Genomic DNA, 19,049 nt, shown 5'->3' with positions numbered 1-19,049 from the left:
ATCCTCCCATGCTGTCCTCCCATACTATCCTCCCATACTGTCCTCCCATGCTGTCCCATGCTATCATCCCATACTATCCTCCCATACTATCCTCCCATGCTGTCCCATGCTGTCCTCCCATGCTGTCCTCCCATGTTGTCCGCCCATACTATCCTCCCATACTATCCTCCCATGCTGTCCTCCCATGCTGTCCTCCTATGCTTTCCTCCCATGCTGTCCCATGCTATCCTCCCATGCTGTCCTCCCATGCTATCCTCCCATGCTGTCCTCCCATGCTGTCATCCATACTATCCCATACTATCCTCCCTCACTATCCTCCAATGCTGTCCTCCCATGCTGTCCCATGCTGTCCTCCCATACTATCCTCCCATGCTATCCTCCCATGCTGTCCTCCCATGCTGTCCTCCCATGCTGTCCTCCCATGCTGTCCTTCCATGCTGTCCTCCCATGCTATCCTCCCATGCTGTCCTCCCATACTGTCCGCCCATACTATCCTCCCATACTATCCTCCCATGCTGTCCCATGCTGTCCTCCCATGCTATCCTCCCATGCAGTCCTCCCATGCTGTCCGCCCATACTATCCTCCCATACTATCCTCCAATACTATCCTCCCATGCTGTCCTCCCATGCTGTCACATGCTGTCCTCCCATGCTGTCCCATTCTGTCCTCCCATGCTATCCTCCCATGCTGTCTTCCCATGCTATCTTCCCATGCTATCCTCCCACGCTGTCCTCCCATGCTGTCCCATGCTGTCCGCCCATACTATCCTCCCATACTATCCTCCCATGCTGTCCTCCCATGCTGTCCCATACTGTCCTCCCATGCTGTCCTCCCATGCTGTCCTTCCATGCTGTCCCATGCTGTCCCATGCTGTCCTCCCATGCTGTCCACCCGTGCTGTCCTCCCATGCTGTCTTCCCATGCTGACTTCCCATGCTGTCTTCCCATACTATCCTCCCATGCTGTCCCATGCTGTCCTCCCATACTATCCTCCCATGCTGTCTTCCCATGCTGTCCTCCCATGCTTTCCTCCCATGCTGTCCTCCCATTCTGTCCACCCGTGTTGTCCTCCAATGCTGTCTTCCCATGCTGTCTTCCCATGCTATCCTCCCATACTGTCCACCCATGCTGTCTTCCCATGCTGTCCTCCCATGCTGTCCTCCGATGCTGTCCACCCGTGCTGTCCTCCCATGCTGTCTTCCCATGCTGACTTCCCATGCTGTCTTCCCATACTATCCTCCCATGCTGTCCCATGCTGTCCTCCAATACTATCCTCCTATGCTGTCTTCCCATGCTGTCCTCCCATGCTATCCTCCCATGCTATCCTCCCATTCTGTCCACCCGTGCTGTCCTCCAATGCTGTCTTCCCATGCTGTCTTCCCATGCTGTCCTCCCATCCTATCTTCCCATGCTATCCTCCCATACTATCCTCCCATGCTGTCCGCCCATGCTATTCTCCCATACTATCCTCCCATGCTATCCTCCCATGCTGTCCGCCCATACTATCCTCCCATGCTGTCCTCCCATGCTGTCCGCCCATGCTGTCCTCCCATGCTGTCCTCCCATACTATCCTCCCATACTGTCCTCCCATGCTGTCCCATGCTATCATCCCATACTATCCTCCCATACTATCCTCCCATGCTGTCCCATGCTGTCCTCCCATGCTGTCCTCCCATGTTGTCCGCCCATACTATCCTCCCATACTATCCTCCCATGCTATCCTCCCATACTATCCTCCCATGCTGTCCTCCCATGCTGTCCGCCCATGCTGTCCTCCCATGCTGTCCTCCCATACTATCCTCCCATACTGTCCTCCCATGCTGTCCCATGCTATCATCCCATACTATCCTCCCATACTATCCTCCCATGCTGTCCCATGCTGTCCTCCCATGCTGTCCTCCCATGTTGTCCGCCCATACTATCCTCCCATACTATCCCCCCATGCTATCCTCCCATGCTGTCCTCCCATACTTTCCTCCCATGCTGTCCCATGCTATCCTCCCATGCTGTCCTCCAATGCTATCCTCCCATGCTGTCCTCCCATGTTGTCCTCCCATACTATCCTCCCATGCTGTCCTCCCATGCTGTCCCATGCTGTCCTCCCATGCTTTCCTCCCATGCTGTCCTCCTATGCTGTCCTCCCATGCTATCCTCCCATGCTGTCCTCCCATAATGTCCGCCCATACTATCCTCCCATGCTATCCTCCCATGCTGTCCCATGCTGTCCTCCGATGCTATCCTCCCATGCAGTCCTCCCATGCTGTCCGCCCATACTATCCTCCCATGCTGTCCTCCCATGCTGTCCTCCCATGCTGTCCTCCCATACTATCCTCCCATGCTGTCCTCCATGGTATCCTCCCATACTGTCCTCCCATGCTGTCCGCCCATGCTATCCTCCAATGCTGTCCTCCCATGCTGTCCCATGCTGTCCCCCCACGCTATCCTCCCATGCTGTCTGCCCATGCTATCCTCCCATGCTGTCCTCCCATGCTATCCTCCCATGCTGTCCTCCCATGCTGTCCCATGCTGTCCCATGCTGTCCCCCCACGCTATCCTCCCATGCTGTCTGCCCATGCTATCCTCCCATGCTTTCCTCCCATACTATCCTCCCATGCTTTCCTCCCATGCTATCCTCCCAAGCTGTCCGCCCATACTATCCTCCCATGCTATCCTCCCATGCTATCCTCCCATGCTGTCCTCCCATGCTGTCCTCCCATGCTATCCTCCATACTATCCTCCCATGCTATCCTCCCATGCTATCCTCCCATGCTGTCCTCCTATGCTGTCCTCCCATGCTGTCCTCCCATGCTGTCCTCCCATGCTATCCTCCCATGCTATCCTCCCATGCTGTCCTCCTATGCTGTCCTCCTATGCTGTCCTCCTATGCTGTCCTCCCATGCTATCCTCCCATGCTGTCCTCCCATGCTGTCCCATGCTGTCCCATGCTGTCCCCCCACGCTATCCTCCCATGCTGTCTGCCCATGCTATCCTCCCATGCTGTCCTCCCATGCTATCCTCCCATGCTGTCCTCCCATGCTGTCCCATGCTGTCCCCCCACGCTATCCCATGCTGTCTGCCCATGCTATCCTCCCATGCTTTCCTCCCATACTATCCTCCCATGCTTTCCTCCCATGCTATCCTCCCAAGCTGTCCGCCCATACTATCCTCCCATGCTATCCTCCCATGCTATCCTCCCATGCTATCCTCCCATGCTATCCTCCCATGCTGTCCTCCCATGCTGTCCTCCCATGCTATCCTCCCATACTATCCTCCCATGCTATCCTCCCATGCTATCCTCCCATGCTATCCTCCCATGCTGTCCTCCCATGCTGTCCTCCCATGCTATCCTCCCATACTATCCTCCCATGCTATCCTCCCATGCTATCCTCCCATGCTTTCCTCCCATGCTGTCCTCCCATGCTATCCTCCCATGCTATCCTCCCATGCTTTCCTCCCATGCTATCCTCCCATGCTGTCCTCCCATGCTATCCTCCCATGCTGTCCTCCCATAATGTCCGCCCATACTATCCTCCCATACTATCCTCCCATGCTGTCCCATGCTGTCCTCCCATGCTATCCTCCCATGCAGTCCTCCCATGCTGTCCGCCCATGCTATCCTCCCATACTATCCTCCAATACTATCCTCCCATGCTGTCCTCCCATGCTGTCCCATGCTGTCCTCCCATGCTGTCCTCCCATGCTGTCCCATGCTGTCCCATGCTGTCCTCCCATACTGTCCTCCAATGCTGTCCTTCCATGCTGTCCTCCCATGCTATCCTCCCATACTATCCTCCCATGCTGTCCTCCCATGCTGTCCTCCCATGCTGTCCTCCCATGCTATCCTCCCATACTATCCTCCCATGCTGTCCTCCAATGCTGTCCTTCCATGCTGTCCTCCCATACTATCCTCCCATGCTATCCTCCAATTCTGTCCTCCCATGCTGTCCTCCCATGCTATCCTCCCATGCTTTCCTCCCATGCTATCCTCCCATGCTGTCCCCCCATACTATCCTCCCATACTATTCTCCCAAGCTGTCCGCCCATACTATCCTCCCATGCTATCCTCCCATGCTGTCCTCCCATGCTATCCTCCCATGCTGTCCTCCGATGCTGTCCTCCATACTATCCTCCCATACTATCCTCCCTCACTATCCTCCCATGCTGTCCTCCCATGCTGTCCTCCCATGCTGTCCTATGCTGTCCTCCCATACTATCCTCCCATGTTATCCTCCCATGCTGTCCTCCCATACTGTCCTCCCATGCTGTCCTCCGATGCTGTCCTCCCATGCTGTCCTCCCATGCTGTCCCATGCTATCCTCCCATGCTGTCCTCCCATGCTGTCCCATGCTATCCTCCCATGCTGTCCTCCCATGCTGTCCTCCCATGCTGTCCTCCCATGCTGTCCTCCCATGCTGTCCTCCCATGCTGTCCTCCCATACTGTCCTCCCATACTATCCTCCCATGCTGTCCTCCCATGATATCCTCCCATGCTGTCCTCCCATTATCCTCCCATGCTGTCCTCCCATGATATCCTCCCATGCTGTCCTCCCATGCTCTCTGCCCATACTATCCTCCCATGCTGTCCTCCCATGTTGTCCTCCCATGCTATCCTCCCATGCTATCCTCCCATACTATCCTCCCATGCTATCCTCCCATACTATCCTCCCATGCTGTCCTCCCATTCTGTCCTCCCATGCTGTCCTCCCATGTTGTCCTCCCATGCTATCCTCCCATGCTATCCTCCCATACTATCCTCCCATGCTATCCTCCCATGCTATCCTCCCATGCTATCCTCCCATGCTGTCCTCCCATGCTATCCTCCCATGCTGTCCTCCCATGCTGTCCCATGCTGTCCTCCCATGCTGTCCTCCCATGCTGTCCTCCCATGCTGTCTGCCCATGCTGTCCTCCCATGCTATCCCCCCATGCTATCCTCCCATGCTGTCCTCCCATGCTGTCCTCCCATGCTGTCTTCCCATGCTGTCCTCCCATGCTATCCCCCCATGCTATCCTCCCATGCTGTCCTCCCATGCTGTCCTCCCATGCTGTCTTCCCATGTTGTCCTCCCATGCTATCCTCCCATGCTGTCCTCCCATACTATTCTCCCAAACTATCCTCCCATGTTGTCCTCCCATGCTATCCTCCCATGCTGTCCTCCCATACTATCCCCCCATGCTATCCTCCCATGCTGTCCTCCCATGCTGTCCTCCCATGCTGTCTTCCCATGTTGTCCTCCCATGCTATCCTCCCATGCTGTCCTCCCATACTATTCTCCCAAACTATCCTCCCATGTTGTCCTCCCATGCTATCCTCCCATGCTGTCCTCCCATACTATCCTCCCATACTATCCTCCCATGCTGTCCTCCCATGCTGTCCCATGCTGTCCTCCCATGCTGTCTTCCCATGCTGTCCTCCCATGCTATCCCCCCATGCTATCCTCCCATGCTGTCCTCCCATGCTGTCCCATACTATCCTCCCATGCTGTCCTCCTATGCTGTCCTCCCATGCTGTCCTCCCATGCTGACCTCCCATGTTTTCCCTTGAGTAATGTGTATCAAATAAATGAGTGGGCAATATTTCCTGAAATTTACTGGATAGGTAATTGCATACAATTTCCAGTTTCAAAGATGTGAATAGTGAAAATATTTTTTATTTCTTGATGAGCCAAGCTAATGGTAGTTATTTTTTTTCAAAATTGCCATTAATCTGCCAATTAATGATATTTTGGTATGTGTGTATTTAATTTGCAGCAGGGCTTAATATACTGAACCACAAAAGAAACCTTATTTGTCCAAACACTGTAAACATACTTTGAGACATATTAAAAAGATGAAACTTGGCAAAACTGATGATCAAGGTTGTGTGTCAAATGTTCTTAAAATGAAACACAACACTAGTCTCTGAGAAAATGGCATCACAAGTCAGTATCTCGTGTGTCCGCCATGTGCATTAATGACTGCCGTGCAACATCTATACATGGACTGATAGCGACGCTACCCCGACACCGGAGAATCAAGCGACAACCATGTCGGTGAGCATGTTTGATGACATGAAAACATTCATTAAGGATTCACTCAAAAAGCAAACAGATGAAATCACTGACAAAATTGATGAAGTAAACAATGAAGTTACCAAATTACAATCTAAAACAGAAGATATTCTGCGGTCAGACGAGTTCAACTCCGAACAGATAAACGTAAACAAGACTGAGATTCAAATGTTGAGGGACGAAATGGCTGAACTACGTAAAGACACAGAAGTGAAATAATTGACACAAGTACTTTATTTCCGAAATAGCAATTTACTGATCTATGGTATACAAGATGAATTAGACCCAGAAACATTGTGCAGAAAATTTTTCACTGACCTGGGCCTGCAACGTGCACAGAAATTAACTTTGTCAACATCCATAGACTACCATGCCAGAGTGCAAATCCCTATACAGCTCAATCACAAAACCCCATCAGGATCAAATTTGTCAATATGAAGGACAGGCAATTAATTGTGGATGCAAGTTTCTGAAAAAACGCTGTCCTGCATGAGAGACATGTCTCAATCTGCACGGACCTCCCTGTACCATTTAAAAAACTCTGTGGTATAGGCGAGTAAGGCCTGCGAGCTTCGAAAAAACACCAAGTCCAGACACAGATTCAGGAAAAAGGGCTAGATATCACCCTCCAGCACAGGAAGAATGCAGACCGACCGTGGCTACATATCAGTCTCAACGAGGATATTAACAACTCTCAGCTGTAGTAAACAATGATGGCTTCACCAATCCTGAGTGCTTGGCTTTTAGATAGTGTATAATGCAAAGTACAGCGCCACTACGTCTTAAATGTATCCATACAGTGCAACATGGATGATGTGTGGTGAAGTCTGCATCTATTGTGACTTTGAGCAGTTTATGAAAGAACGGCGTTCAGTGACACTCGTATCACCACTTTGATTTGAAGTTTGTTTACATTGATATTTATAGAATCACGTGAGTGTCATGTGACAAATTTTTTTCATAAATTCCCACTTTATCAAGAACCTAGCGCACATGAAACTTACATGTGCATGTTCGCCAGATTTTGTATCTCTCTTGAATCTTAACAGTGACTGAAAAAGGTGTATGTCAGGCAGAGTCAATGTTATTGAATTTTGACGTATAGCGCTATAATTATGTGTGACATATACTGGTACTACAGATCACGTGATTTGTACACTCCGCAAGGAACGGTGGGGCATAATGCTGGCAAGTGAGTAGCGGTATCTTACTACCTGTATTGGTGTTTTGTCAAATAGATTTTGATAATTGTTCGACTGAAGATAATATCTGAGAACTACGTATGATTTATGATGCCATTAGAAACATATTCTTGTGTTGACGTGTTATTCTCTCACATCACCATGTTCACACGTGAGTTACTTCCCTTCCTCGGCCTAGTTTGAATGTTGATGGCTATGTTAACACACCCAATTCTGGCCATGGCAATATTGTTTGATTTATAATACCAATGATGGATAGAGCTTGTGGAAACGCTACCCTTTCTATTTTGTTTTTTTTATCATTGTATGTTTTCATACAATCTCACAAAGTTTAAAAACATTCAATTCAGTAGGTGATGAACCAGTGTATGATATAAATAACCACCTTGACAACAATATGAATCTGTTTTGTTTGGAAAACACTGAATACGGATGACAAAATAAGAATAGTATCAGCAAATTGCAGGGGCCCGCAGATAAAAGGAAACGTAAAGAAGTAATGAACCTATGGCGAAAGAAGAAATTTTCTATAATATGTCTACAAGACATTCATATTTCTAAAGAAGATGAAACATTAATGAGAAACGAATGGGGACTTCAAAGTATAATAGCGCCTTACAAGTCAAATGCAAGAGGAGTTGCCATTTTGTTTTGTAATACCTTAGAAATAAAAATCCATAGATTTAAACAAGATGTTAATGGAAACTATATAATAGCAGATATCACAAAAGAGGGCATAAGGTTAACTCTGACTAATACATCTTTACTGTTTAACAATGAATATATCCAAATAGTGAAAGATACACTAGAAGAAACAAAGTTAGAATATTCAAGCAGTAAATATTCCAAAGATGAAGCAAGAAAAACTAAAGATCTAAACTTAAAATTAGAAATCAGTGATACTCTTTTTTTAGAAACATTTTTGATGAAAGTGAGAGGCAAATCAATATCTTTTTCCACTTATTTAAAGAAAACCAAAAATGAAGAAAGTAGAAACTTAGAGGAAAAAATAAAGCAAATAGAAGAGGAAATTAGGTGAAATTTTCAGAATATAAGTGAATCAAAGCTGTCAGACTTGTCTAAATATAAAGTACTTTTTGAAAAATTAAAAGAAGAAGAATCAAGGGGAATACAAATAAGAAACAGAATCCAGTGGTACGAGGAAGGAGAAAAACCATCACAATATTTTTGTCATCTTGAAAACAGGAACTATACCAGTAAACTAATTAACAGTATTATAACTGAAAAAGGGGAGTTAATAACCGATGGACAATCCATCTTAACTGAACAAAAAATTTTTATGAGAAACTATACTCCTCAAGTGGAGAAATAACTAATAAATCCAAAAATGTATTACACAAACTTAACACACTAAAACTTAGTAAATCACAGTTTGATTATTTAGAAGACATGACTAACATGAAAGAAATAACAAAGGCCGAAAAATCTATGAAAAATAACAAAAGCCCAGGTATTGATGGATTCCCTGTAGAGTTTTTCAAATTTTTCTGGAAAAATCGTGGAATATGGGTATACAGATATATTACAGAAACAGTTAGAAATAACACTTTAAGTCTAACAATGAATAGAGGTGTCATTACCTGTATACCCAAAGACACTAAAGATAAACAAATACTCAAAAACTGGCGACCAATTTCTCTCTTAAATTCACTGTATTAAATTTTAATCTTTGACAATATGCTGATGATACTGAAATATTTCTAGATGGGACTGACGAAAGTTTAAGTACAGCGATTGACACCCTAAATGATTTTTATAAAATGTCAGGATTAAAAATTAATATTGATAAAACTAAAGCAATATGGATAGGCTCAATGACAGGCAGTGACATGAAATTATGTCAGGTTCTGAAACTAGACTGGCACAGTGGGGACTTTGAAATATTGGGAATAAAGCTTAACTCAAACTTAAATAATCTATGGGTAAACAATACAAAGAAGAGAATTGAAATTATTAACCAAATTTTTGGGAATTGGAGGAAAAGAAATTTAACATATTTATAGGTCTCTGTAATGAAGATGATATGATATGATGAGATGAAGATGATATGATGCCCTTTAGTGAACTTAAAAGAAAATACCAAATTAAAGGCACAATTATTGACTATTACCAAGTTCTATTAAACATACCAAAATCCTGGAAGATACTATTAGAAATAATCACATTATCTTATATAATCAACATTTAAATACAACTTTGATGGACTTACTTTTAGCGCCTAGAGGCTCCAGATATTTTTATGATAAGACTATAACTACAGCAAATCTCCCAACAGTCTGTGAAAAATGGGATACCATTCTCGACTTAGATATATCATGGAAGGATGGTTTTATCAGATACAGAAAATGTACAAAAGATGTAAAATTACTTGATTTTCAATATAAATTTATTTATTGCATCATCTATACAAAGAAAGAATTGTTTAAAATGAAAATTCTCGATGATGATCTGTGCTCCTTTTGTGAAACTGATACTGAATCCTTACTTCATGTATATTGGGATTGTAAGCATGTTAAAGAGTTTGGGGCTAAAGTAGAATGTTTTCTAAATGCAAAATGTTCAAAACAATTTACATTTACAAAATGCTCTGTTTTACTTGGGTACAACTCTAACATTCTGTTAAATCACATTATACTGGCATGCAAAAAATATATACATGTATCAAGTATTAAGAAAAACAAATTGTCACTTGAAAAGTTTCTGAAGACTTGAATTGATATAATTCGGATAGAGAAATCAATTGCACACAAAAACAATACAATAAGACAGTTTGACAGAAAATGGAAAGATTTGGCAAATAAATTGTCTAGTTAATATGTCTCTATTTTTTTTCTATTTTTAAAAAAAAAATTTTAACATAAACAATTTCAACTCATGTGCTGTAAGGATTTAGCTTCACACTTAGTTAATAAACATGGCAAATATAGCCTGCCCATTTCACCATTTGTAAACATTGTTGTACACCTGTAGCCAACTTAAACTTGCTGACTTGCTGTCTGCTGTATAGGTATGTAACCTATACCTAATAAGTATACCACAAGACATGCTACTCAATGTATAACTCTGTAATGTCATATACTGAATTGAATAAAAAAATATTTAAAAAGAAAAGAAAAAAGTGAGGTATGGCGTGTGGTCTCAAGACTTGATCAATGTACCGAGCTGCTGTGACACCAATGCCTCTCCCTGGACTGATGTTCTGGAAGACCACAGGGCCAACCCTCTGTGCAAGATCAATTTGACCCCACACCATGATGCTCGGACCACCCCACGAGTCTCTCTCAACAACACAAGCATCCGAATAACGTTCCCCGCAGCGTAGCCAGACTCTCTCTCTGCCATCTGCTGTTGAGATCCAGCTTGCAATCGTCCAAGGGCTTGGTGTCACTGATTTTTTGTCAATCTTGGCATGTGGTAGCAATTCAATAACGAATGAATGTTATCCAATCTGGGTGGATTTTTATAGGGCAAGAAATGGGGGAACACATGTGCATTTCAATTTGCATTTCAAACTCACGTGCATCGGGTTACTATGGCCGTTGATGCGTTTGGGCGATCAGTTTTATTGTCATCTGCTTTGTTTTTTTATCATCAAATTTCATTTTTCCGGACAAGGTAATGTTAAATTTTAGAAACTTTGACAAAAATTACCCAGATATTTAAATGACAACTTTTCATGCAATATTACTTGGGATGACATTTCTTTTGCTGTTTAGTATATGTACGTCTGCACTTCAGTTCAATTCTGAGCTCGGTAAACATCATTTCCTCTGAACTGTTAGAATGTCTGACTCATGCATGTTTCAATCATCAGAGTAATCTCATGCATTTTATCTTATTTTTTGCCAGGCAAAACGGGAGAATGTATGACAATAGCACACAGAATAACCCTACTGGCAAGGTTATACAGAGAAATCAACATTCTACTAGACATTGGACAATCTGGAGCATTTGAGATCGCTGCCATCTCTGTAGGCCTTGCAGAAAGGCAAGACAAAACACAGTATCGGTAAGTTCTTGTAGGCAAGACAAAACACAGTATCGGTAAGTTCTTGTAGGCAAGACAAAACACAGTATCAGTAAGTTCTTGTAGGCAAAATAAAGATTTCCCACTTTCAACTTTCAGAACTGTGGGATAGATTGTGCTGAAACTTCTTGCTTATTCCAGGCCAAAATATATTCTTTCAGAAAGGAATCCACTCATGAACTAGAAGGCCCAGTTCAAATAGACTATTGGAGAGATGCTAAACTTTCTTTCTTTTATGACATCTTCATAAGAAAACCTAAGACTTTGTGTCCATCTCAGTAAAAACACTTGACAATGGCTACACTGTTCTTTTGAGATAATGATTTAACTCAACTGAAACGTTTGCTGGATACTAGACAGTGGGGCTTAATCACATCCCAAACGAAAAACAAAAGTTTAAATGGTAAATAACAACTAGATGCAACTCAACAAGTCGTTCGCCTCAGTAAGTGATCTTACACAGGAATATCTTCATGGAGAAGATGAATCTTGTGCTAGTAGGAAGATTGAGGTTCACCTCTGTATAGCCTAATTGACACTAAAAGGAAGGTCGAAATATAGATATAACTGGTTCTCAGGTGATGACTGGGTTCTTGTGTGAGTTGATGCATCATATTGCCTGAGAACTAATAACACTCTTACTTTTATGTGCTTCCATTTATATTCAAGAAAACTTGAACACTTTAAGCTTGATGTCCCAAAGTTCAAATAAACTTTGTGTGATCTGTTATTTGAATATTATCTCTCCATCAGCCAGTATTGAATATTGTTGATGTCAGAATTCCAGTTTTGAAATGAATACCAACTTTCAATTTTCAGATTAAGAAATGAGAGAAATCGCTACATCAGTTTTGCAAGCCATGTGTGGAATACTGGCAGCGATAAATCTTCGAGGCCAAGTCAGAAACAGCCATATATGTCCAGAACATCAAGTCTCACTCAACAGCAGGTACACCCAAACTATTGCACTCACCATGCAGTTTATAAAGTTAAGGCATAATTGATCTATTGAAATTTCACAAATCTTCACATATTAAGCTCCCAATGTAGTTTGTCTTCACCTCTGGTGAATTACTGGACTAATAGTATTGAGGGTCATTGATATTTTGCATTAGCTTATATTGATATAATTATATTGTGACATAATACTTGTTTTGGCAGTAATTGACATATATTTGGAAGTTAAGGTATTTTGGTATAATTCTTGTGCAATTGATGTATATGGAGGTGAGATATGAGGAAGTCATGTTCTTGAGCAGTGACAGCCCCAGAGACAGTAGTGTTGTTAGTTATTTGCTTAACAGTAATGAATGAGCCTCTTGTGCGGTATTTTTTGGGATCATCAAACTTGAGGTTTGTCACCATTTGAGCATTACAGGCAGACTAGGGGATTGGTACAGGCTGTAATGAGGACACTGAGAACAGGTCATCCAAACATCTGTTCAATGTCAGATCAGCTTACCGGGTACTTGCTAAATGAAATGGACTCTCATCACCTTTAACCTCCTGGTTACAAATTCTTGAACTTGAATATTTTCTTAATGTAAATTTTTAAACTTATCCTTTCTCTGAGGTTTGACGAACATCATTGGATTTAACCCGCAGAATCAGCTTACTTCCGAACCTCGTCAAACCTCAGAGGTTCAACTGAGGCAACTGAACCAAACCTCAGAGGTAACACATCGAAGGTTAGGCGGACCTCTATGGATCGACACACTTTGGAGGAGGTTTGATGAGACTCGAAGGTTCGTCGAAACCTCCAAGGATCGGGGATATTCAAAAGAGCGATACTCTCCTAAGGCTCGACAAAACCTGTACATGACAGATGATCAAGGAATCGTTCGCCAACTCATCATGTTTCATGTAGTGACTATTCAGATTCTTCATGCTTAGTTTCAGAGAATGAATGCTTCAATGAATCTCTTGGACATTCATCTTATTTGACTTGTTCCTCTTAACTCTCCTCATCCGGACTTTTGGCTATGAGATCATCCCCACTCCTATGATTTTCACCAACGACAGGATTATCCTTAAAACCCCACTTCATACAACACTTATGCACAAGATTGGGAAAGTTACCCACCTCATGTGCACTCTTTCCTCCATGGCATGGAATCTGCCTTTCCAGACTACTGAAACCTATCGATCGAGTCATTTTTCCTTCTCTCACCATGATGTTTCTCCCCAAAAACATTGGGATAAACCACACCCATCGGCTACTGTTAGTAGATGTCCTTCACCTAAAGATAGTCATCATTCTACTTCACCTACTCATTGTTCATCCACCCCAAATTTGACACCTGCTGTGACTGAACCCCACGTTCCAACAACATCACAAGCTCTGCCTCTCAAGGTATCCCTACATCATGGATTCCTGGTGATCTCTCCGCCATCCCAGCACAACAAATTTGCTCTTTGTTGCAAGCGGTAACAGTGGCATACCTTCCTCAGTCAACAACTGCTGGATCACTATCTCCCCCCCCCTCCCCCCCTCCCCCCTCCCCTCCCCCCCCCCTGCCCCCGGGTTTGTCCTCAGGGAGTTTCGACATAGCCGATCTGGTTACCATTCTCATCTGGATGGCGGATAATCAGCAACTTTGGAAAAGTGCTTCAACTGAGGACACCCTATCTTCCTTTGTCCCATCAGTTTCTTCGCCTAATATCATGCTTCCTCCTACAGGACATAGACAAAGCCTTCGCTTCTTTTCGATGGCTATGTGATCAGCTTCAGTCTCCATGCTTTGTTTTGGCTGATGAAGGTACACATGGCTCAGCAATGGTTGCTCCTGAGCTGGAAGGTGACATTGCAACCTTAACTCCTAAGCGTCCCTTCTCCTGCTCTTCAGTGGACGATGGGGATTTCGTACTACTCGACACTACAATTCGGAGGACACTTACTTTGATTTCACCATTCTATGGTCCACAGAAGCTCTCTCGTTGGATGAGGTTCATGCCTCTTCCCGATAAGAATCATGCATCCAGGGTGCTGTGACCCTTACTCAAGATAAAACGGCAGCTGTCTCAGATCTTCTTGCTCACTACCCAGGATCAAGCACCACTCTTCACAGACGTGGTGTTTTGCAACGTTGCTGTTTGGGATGACTAATTTAAGAACAGGTTTTATCAGTTACCATGGTCTGTCTTTTCGTGTGACACATCCAGGAGGTTGCACATGAAGTCCAGAGGGAAACCTCTCTTCAAGTCACGGTTGACTTACTCCGTTTTCCTTCCACAGAACCGACACTTTCTTTGGTTCCTGTTCCTCAGCCAACTCTACCAATTGCAAGTGCTCCTGTGTGGAATTTCTTTGGACCTGTGGCTGTTAACTCACCTCACAAAACCCATCATCTACACATTCGAGGCATCGCGTTTAATCTTGCATCGATGACTGCATTCAAGTCAACGAGGATTCAAACATTCTTCTTTGACACCTTGATTTCATACGTCTACTTCACCAACTAGGTTGAATCATTAACACCAGAAAGTCTGAAACGATTCCAACAAAACGTCTCAGCTTATTGGAGCCCTCTTTGACACAAATACGGGCAAGATGTTCTTACCCCAGTATTGTTAGGGAAAAATTCAACGCCTCGTTCCATTGGCACTCAAACAGCCACTTCCCTTACACCAATGGCAACAACATCTCGGCCTCCTCACATCAGCACGGGCTCTCACCAGGAGAGGTCAACTTCACCTACATCCAAGCCAGTGCTTCCTCAAACCATAACTTTCAGGATGATGATTGTCAGGTTCTCATCAGTCTCCTGAGCCACCTACATCCACATCTCCAATGGTAACTACTTCCATCGAATGTTTGTGAAGGAGTCTCCTTGTGGCCATTCACCCCGACCCTTCACCTCTTCATCAACGCCTCAATCGTGGGTTGGGGAACATCATTGTCAAGAACTACAAGTGACAGGCTGGTGGTCTCTCAAGAAAGCAAGTTTCACATCAACCACTTAGAATTCAAAGCAGTGATTTTGGCAGTTTCTCATTGGTCGCTGATGATCCAGTCGGACAACCTACAGGTCATGTGGTACATAAACAAGATGGAATCCACCAAGTCGACATCACTACTGTCTCTAGTGTTTGACATTTTTCAACTGATCGACTCACTCAACATTCAAGTTTGGGCAAAACATACTCCCGGCATCTCCCACGTCATTGCCCTCTCCCTGTCCTGATCCGACAAACCATCTCCCTCAGAATGGTGACCACATCCAAGGATATTCCAGTGGATTTGCCAGTTATTTCCGTGCCCCGATGTCATCCTCTTCAAATCAACTGCCTGGTCAACCTGATGTCCATCCTTAACCCTGACTATCACGAAGACATATCTTTGTGTCCGGTATGTGCACTTCGGATCTATCTTGAAGCAGCTAAAGCGCTTTGAGGATTACGGAAGAGACTATTCATCCCACTCTCCATGGCAGCCACTACAGAAGTATCTCATACTAACATCTTGTTTTGGATACGCTCAGTCTTTCTTCGAACTTACACCTTCGCTGGTCTATCAGCCCGGACAAGTCCCACGCTGTCACCTCCACTCTGGCTCTTCACAGTAACTGTTCCTTGACTGCAATTATGGAGGGATGCTTCTGGAAATCAGATATGGTCTTCGCATCCCATTACCTCTGAGATATCTCTGTGATGGACTTCCAAGCCTTTCACCAGTTCGGACCCTTGGTTCTCGCACAACAAGTCTCAAAGACACATCTGCACAGATAGCGATGTATAATCAGTTCCCATTCCACCACCTTGTCATGACTGTTTGTGTTTATTGTACACATTCAGGCTTCCCAGACTGTAGGGACTTTGGTCCTCAGCTATGAAGTTGCCATTAGATGTGGCTGAACCCGGTGATCCCTTATCCCACGCTTTGGGTATGTGTGCCTGTTAGCGGAATGATGATCCTTTTGTGGATGTTGTCCATCATTTCTGCTTCTTGTCTTAATCCAGCGTTTCAATCACTGACAAGCGTGATTAAAGGTTCGACAAAACATTAAAAGAGATACCAAGCAGGCCAATCCTATCATCTTTAGGAGATAGTGATACCCCCTTCTTGTAAATTCAACTAACAGAGATTTATTGAGATAGGATAAATTTAAAACTTTGAAAATTTTGTAATAAATTGATATTTATATACTTATCCTATCTCATATTATATGCCCACCCGTCCATCCCCACATCACCATTCCTTAGTCTATACACTCTTGAAAGAGAAAGAGTTGACTGGTATAGACACGTGAACTGTGCAAGTAGGTCAACCAGCATGCAAAGCATGCATGACCACGATCTGGGAGGTGACCATGGTTATGTGAGGTCTGTACGGTTGAATTAACTTTAGAAGCTGGAAACCTTTATTTCAGACATGGTTCCACTTGGGATCGAAAGAAGAAAGAGAATTGCATAGTGTGAGGTTGGATAAGTATACAAATATACAATTTATTATAAAAGTTTAAAATTTGTGTCTCTTACACCAAAATTATATGATCATTGGTTTGAATCCCAGTTCGCCCCCTTTATGTTTCAATGTTTGTCAGCACCATACCCATACTCCTAGTAAACATCTAAGACTTGAATCACTTTGGGCTTTACTCCCAGATTAGGCTGACATAACTGGAATAATTTGCAAAGCATCGTTAAACCCAAATAACTCACTCATTAACCCATGTGTATATGTCTTTGATGTTCAACATAGGGATATAAAAATTATAGGAGTTGACTTTCACTTTGTGTGAGTTCATCGAGTATGAACCTTCATAGAGTGAGGGCCAAACATTGTATGAAGCTTTGATGTTCCCATGTCCATACAGTTTGGTTCTCATTCTATGAAGGTTCTATGAGAATCTAGAACAACCAAGCAAGCCAAAGAAAGTGTATATACTCGATATGGAGTAGTTTGTCTGTCTACTATGCTTTGGATTGATGTTGTATATTGTGTGTTTATCTGGGGCTAGGGATATTGTTTTTTCTATATATCTACCAACACAGCTACTAGGTTTCTTCTTCTAGAGTTTGCGCAATATAGGCTAGACAATCTTTTTTTCTGTCTGGTTTTCTTATTGTTCTACCAAGCCGGCAGATGAGTGGTCCATGAAGTTAGATGTCCCCCATAGCTTTCTCCAGGAAGAATCCATATACCGGTGTCTCTACACCATCTTCGGAAACAAGATATAGATATGTGCGTGGATTGCCACGATACTTTGTTCTAGCATACCGATAGCAAGTATATTCTCCTGCTTCTAGATCTAGTGCTTTTCTCCTGGTTTTTGGTACTGGAGCCACTTGTAGCCCATTTTTCTGTAATAGATCCTCGTATTCCTGGTGTATTTGCCGCAATTCTGAAAGTAGTTCTTGATTTGGAGCTGCAACGACTCATATTGGGTTCCAATGGATAGTCTTGTCTTCCACTACGAAGGATTTGGTTGGCTCTATCTTGATTTGGAGGGGCTCTATTTCTGGCAGCCAGAAAGTCTTTCTACCATGTTTGTCCTCGTCCTTTTCAAATATTCGGCCCATACTAGTAAGAATACGTCATAGCTCTTTTGTTGCTCAGAAGCTTTCTTCTCGAAGAACAACTTGGGCGCTATCTCCTCTTTCTCTATAGCCAAGTACGGAATACACCCCTGGTTCCAATTCCGAAACTTTCTTTGTTCCAGAACCTAAAATCGTAGACCCGTTTTTTACCACCCATGCTTTTTTCTTTGTAGTCCGAATCGATTTTCTCAATTCGTCTATTCTTTTCTCTCATAGTTGTCTTTGCTTTTCTAGTTCTCCTCCTACAGCACGATGCCACAGATTGGTTTCCTCTTCGGTTTCCTCTATTTCTCCTTGTCTTAGGGGTATTTCCTTTGGACGAGAAGGAGAAGGAGGAATAGGAGGAGAACTTGTTGGCAGCCCGAGTTGTAATGCATTTTTCTCTGTCCTGTCTACAAGACCAAGCGCTTCTTCAACTACTTTGCTATACAGAAGCGGGTCCTTGCCTTCCTTTCCTTGTACATTGGTAGGTATGCAATTCCTTGGAGGAAAGACGAGCCTTGTTTTTCTATCATCCTTTGTATCCGAGATTGGTGAGTGGCAGACTTTGTATAGGATGCAATAGAATGGTGCATGGGATAGCCGCAAGTTCTCTATTCCACCCATATCTCGAACGGCTTCTTGCATCTGGTATCCGTAGACTGGCACCGTTTCTCCACCCACATGTAGGAGTAGGAGTACTCTGTTCGTCTTTCGTCCATTGCACTCTAGCGCTGCCAAGGCAAACTTCGTGTACACGTATTTCCCGGCTGACAATGTTGATGCTTTCCTATGTTTGGAAATGGGTGGTGCTGGTAATAGTTCTAGATCTGTCGGACCGCTGTGGTTTGGTATTTGTAGGATGGGTGGATTCTCCCTTGGTGGATCGGGAAGATTGGAGAAGGCGGCTTCACCAGCTAGTCTTCGGAAGGTGCAGTCGTTTTTCCCACATCAGCACTGATCTGCTAGAGTTTTGGTAAGTATCGAGAATCGGATACACCACCCAGCACACTAGTTGTCGTACAGATTTTCTATATTCACTATACAACCAGGGATCGCTATCTGGTCTGGGACCATGAGGGACAGCCGCTTTTTGGGTGGGGGTAGGGTGGTGAATCTGTTTGTCCATAGTGGGCATTTCTTGCTATCGACGCTGTGGTCTCTGGTGCCGCATTTGCAAGTGGAAGTAGGATCCTCGAAGATGCTTGGTGGAAATGGTGGTGTAGGACAA

The 19,049-nt window shown here is 44.1% G+C and overlaps 1 protein-coding gene across 2 annotated transcripts in view; it reads left to right on the top strand.

Moving 5' to 3' along the window:
- Positions 1-19,049, top strand: part of LOC124116969 — a 223,396-nt gene that overhangs the window by 111,483 nt on the left and 92,864 nt on the right. For both annotated transcript variants that reach the window (XM_046478630.2, XM_048401480.1), the window contains exons 21-22: positions 11,122-11,281; positions 12,119-12,248. In XM_046478630.2, the coding sequence (XP_046334586.1) occupies positions 11,122-11,281; positions 12,119-12,248 (290 nt within the window). The remainder of the gene's footprint in view (positions 1-11,121; positions 11,282-12,118; positions 12,249-19,049) is intronic.

The sequence above is a fragment of the Haliotis rufescens genome, unplaced genomic scaffold (assembly GCF_023055435.1).
Source record: "Haliotis rufescens isolate VD_foot unplaced genomic scaffold, xgHalRufe1.0.p SCAF_22, whole genome shotgun sequence".
In the NCBI taxonomy this organism is placed as follows: Eukaryota; Metazoa; Mollusca; class Gastropoda; order Lepetellida; family Haliotidae; genus Haliotis; species Haliotis rufescens.
This window is presented reverse-complemented; position numbering and strand designations above follow the sequence as displayed.